This window comes from Odontomachus brunneus, unplaced genomic scaffold (assembly GCF_010583005.1).
Source record: "Odontomachus brunneus isolate Ranch 3 - 2012 unplaced genomic scaffold, Obru_v1 Obru_scaffold_262, whole genome shotgun sequence".
Taxonomy (NCBI): Eukaryota; Metazoa; Arthropoda; class Insecta; order Hymenoptera; family Formicidae; genus Odontomachus; species Odontomachus brunneus.
In genome coordinates, this window is record NW_022639712.1 from 1 (window position 1) to 2,901 (window position 2,901).

Consider the following 2,901-nt stretch of genomic DNA (forward strand, 5'->3'; position numbering starts at 1 on the left):
TGATGGTGATATTCTCACCGATGACGATCTCTCCCTGAGATAGTGGCAAAATTATTCGAAACATAAGTGCGCCAGTGTACATAAAGACTCCACAGATTGTGACTAATAGCCTTCCTGTCTTCGCACTTTTGATCATAGTGTTTCGTTCTTTCACACTGAAGACGTTCTCCCAATCCTCCTCGATGTGTTTCAAGCATTGTCTGATATGATCATTACGAGACAAGAAAATACCATATTGAATGACGGTCATGAAGACGTAGAGAAGAAGAGGGGTTATCTGAAGTCGCACACGCGATGATTCCTCCAGAAGCCAATAAATGGTGCCGGGTATACTGTCACAAGCAAGAAGAACGTAGGAGCTAAAGATTAGAAAGAGATCGTAAATTTTCCAGAATATAGATCGCTTTCCACTGATAGATGGCCAAGCACCGATTGCAAGCATGATATTGCGAGTTGGTTGCATAACATATACAATATCATCTTGGCTATGTACGTTCCGCGGCATTTCTTTATGGACTTTGACAAATGTTCTGCGGTACTCACGGGCTTCGACCGTCGTGCAACCTACTGTTATTGCAAAATCTGAACCGCGACTAGTCGTGGAAGCACAAAGCTGGCCGTGAAGTGAGCTTCATTGCTCTCATACGCTTGCGCGCTTTAAAGATTCAAATGCTGCGTGTGTGGGATCAGGAGCAGAAAAGTTGTAAGGGAAGTTGAGTAAACCCCAAGAGACGTGATCATTTTCTATGAGAAGTATTTTTACCCGTCAGTGTTCGTTATCGACCTTTACGGCAAACAAGAAAATCGTAGTGTTTAACTTTATTCCTTTCTGCTTTGTAACTCGCAATCATGACATTGACTGTAAATTAACAGTTTCATTTACATTAGACGAATTACTTCTATTTGCTCAACTGCTACAGATATCCACGACAATTAGTCTACATAGCGAGTTTGCTTTTTAATGGATAAGTATAAGTTAAAGTATAAGTTGAATAAGTTTAAACTATATATTTTTTGAGAAGTGTTAAATCTTAAGCTAAATAATTCAAGGATAAATGCATTTTTGCAGTAATTTTGTTGCTTTGTTATACATATATTTATTTTAATATTAAATATTTAATATTTATTCTGTGCAATTACTATACTGTTTCTCAATAAAAATATGTTTGGTTAAATACTGGATATATAATAACTGTTAATCATATACATATATATACAGATATACAAACAAGTAAGAATATTAAAATTAATATAGACTTAACGACCAAAACTTAACATATATGTTTATTAATGCCTTTGCAATAATAAATATTTAATAAAAAACTTACTTATTGTTTTATCTGCATTGTTGTATCTTTTTTCATCAACAAATCCGTCAGCCAGGTTTTCGCACATCTTTAATCAAGAAACTTTCCAAATTGAAATCTCTTTGGAATATTTAAAGTGATGATGATTAAGCATTGTATTCAAACTATAGTACGAAGCCAGTTAGATGTTGTCAATACTAATTCCTTTTGAATTCTCGACCAACTTTAATCGCACGTCTTGGTACAGGTGAGCCACCGTATTGAATGATGAAAAAGCCAATTAACGTCAAATTATTCAGTAAAATGCTCAGAGTTTCTAGAAGAATGCTCTAAGATCTATGTTGTGTAACAAATGAGAAATTTCTCTATCGACAACAATGATAAGATCGATGTTCCATAAAGAAGAAGTATTAGCGATGTGAACGCAATGTCATGCGAGCTCTTTTACGTATTGAGTTGTTGGCAATGAATAAATTTACACAATCGATGATATAAATTGTTCATGAGAGAGGTATATTTAAGAAGACATTATGTCATATGTATTTATACTGCACTAAACTTTTATATTGCATAAATGTATTCTACTCCTTGCTTTTTCATCTATATGTACACGGAACGATGCTTCCTCTAGACACGTACGGTTCACGAAGCAGTTTCGACAATTAGCACTTAATAACATTCAGTCGATTACTTTTCGGAGCATATTAAAATACGCCCCGGCAGTTTTTATAGCCTAAAACATACAGTCATGCGATTTGCTTTTAATAAAAGCCTGCAAAATGGACAACTGATTAGGTAGACATATAATAATTATACATAGTATCGTACAAGAGCCGTATAGAAAAAAGAATTTAAATTATATTATTAATATCATATCTGTAAATAAAGGAATATTTATTATATATATAGTGTACTGACATTTATCATATACAATATAATTACTGCAAAGAAAAATAGATTAACACGATAGTATGAATGATTATATGTTCTAGGAAAAATCTTCACTCGAATGTAAAGAGAAAAGAAAATTAATTCAGAGCATATAAAATATTAAATAAAATTGTTCGTAAATATTTATAAAAAAGTGAATGCTGTAGTTTGAGTTAATTTCCTTACATCACCGAATGTTTTAAATGAGAGGTCGAAAAGATTTCCAGCGGATATCTTGATTGGAATATTAGACATCATCATTAGCAGCACGACGCAACGCGCTTTTTTATCCGGAAGACGATACCATTCAAGCTCGCAAGTGACAGTAGCCACTTTCTCCGCCTAGGTTTAATATTATAGAACATAGATGTCCACAAAATCTGAATGCATTACATTTTCATCGATGCTACTTTGAAAAAAGTACATAGTGTACATATATGTTGTGCTATTAGGACCTTAACTTAGTTTCCGCCCGCAAATGTTAGATGGCAATGCAAACAGTTCTAGTAGTCATTACTAACGAAACAGGTAGTTTGTGATTAATTTCGACATTTCTCGATAACATTCAGTCAGCATACACAATTATTTTCCTAAACAACAATTTCTTTTGCTTTGTGAAAAATGGAACGCGATAAAGTGTTTTTTCGACATGTGCTTTTGCACT

The 2,901-nt window shown here is 33.6% G+C and overlaps 2 protein-coding genes across 2 annotated transcripts in view; both read right to left on the minus strand.

Moving 5' to 3' along the window:
• Positions 1-4: 4 nt before the first annotated feature.
• Positions 5-505, minus strand: LOC116852916 (the record flags this gene model as incomplete). Its single annotated transcript, XM_032833707.1, has 1 exon — positions 5-505. A coding segment is annotated over exon 1 (501 nt), but the record flags the coding sequence as incomplete, so codon positions are not given.
• Positions 506-1,896: 1,391 nt separating this feature from the next.
• The window catches only part of LOC116852947 (odorant receptor 30a-like), a 3,020-nt gene continuing 2,015 nt past the window's right edge, over positions 1,897-2,901 (minus strand). Inside the window, exons 4-5 of the mRNA XM_032833736.1 lie at positions 2,424-2,579; positions 1,897-2,040 (exon numbers count right to left, since the gene is read on the minus strand). Coding sequence (XP_032689627.1) covers positions 1,987-2,040; positions 2,424-2,579 — 210 coding nt within the window. The 3' untranslated portion in view covers positions 1,897-1,986. The remainder of the gene's footprint in view (positions 2,041-2,423; positions 2,580-2,901) is intronic.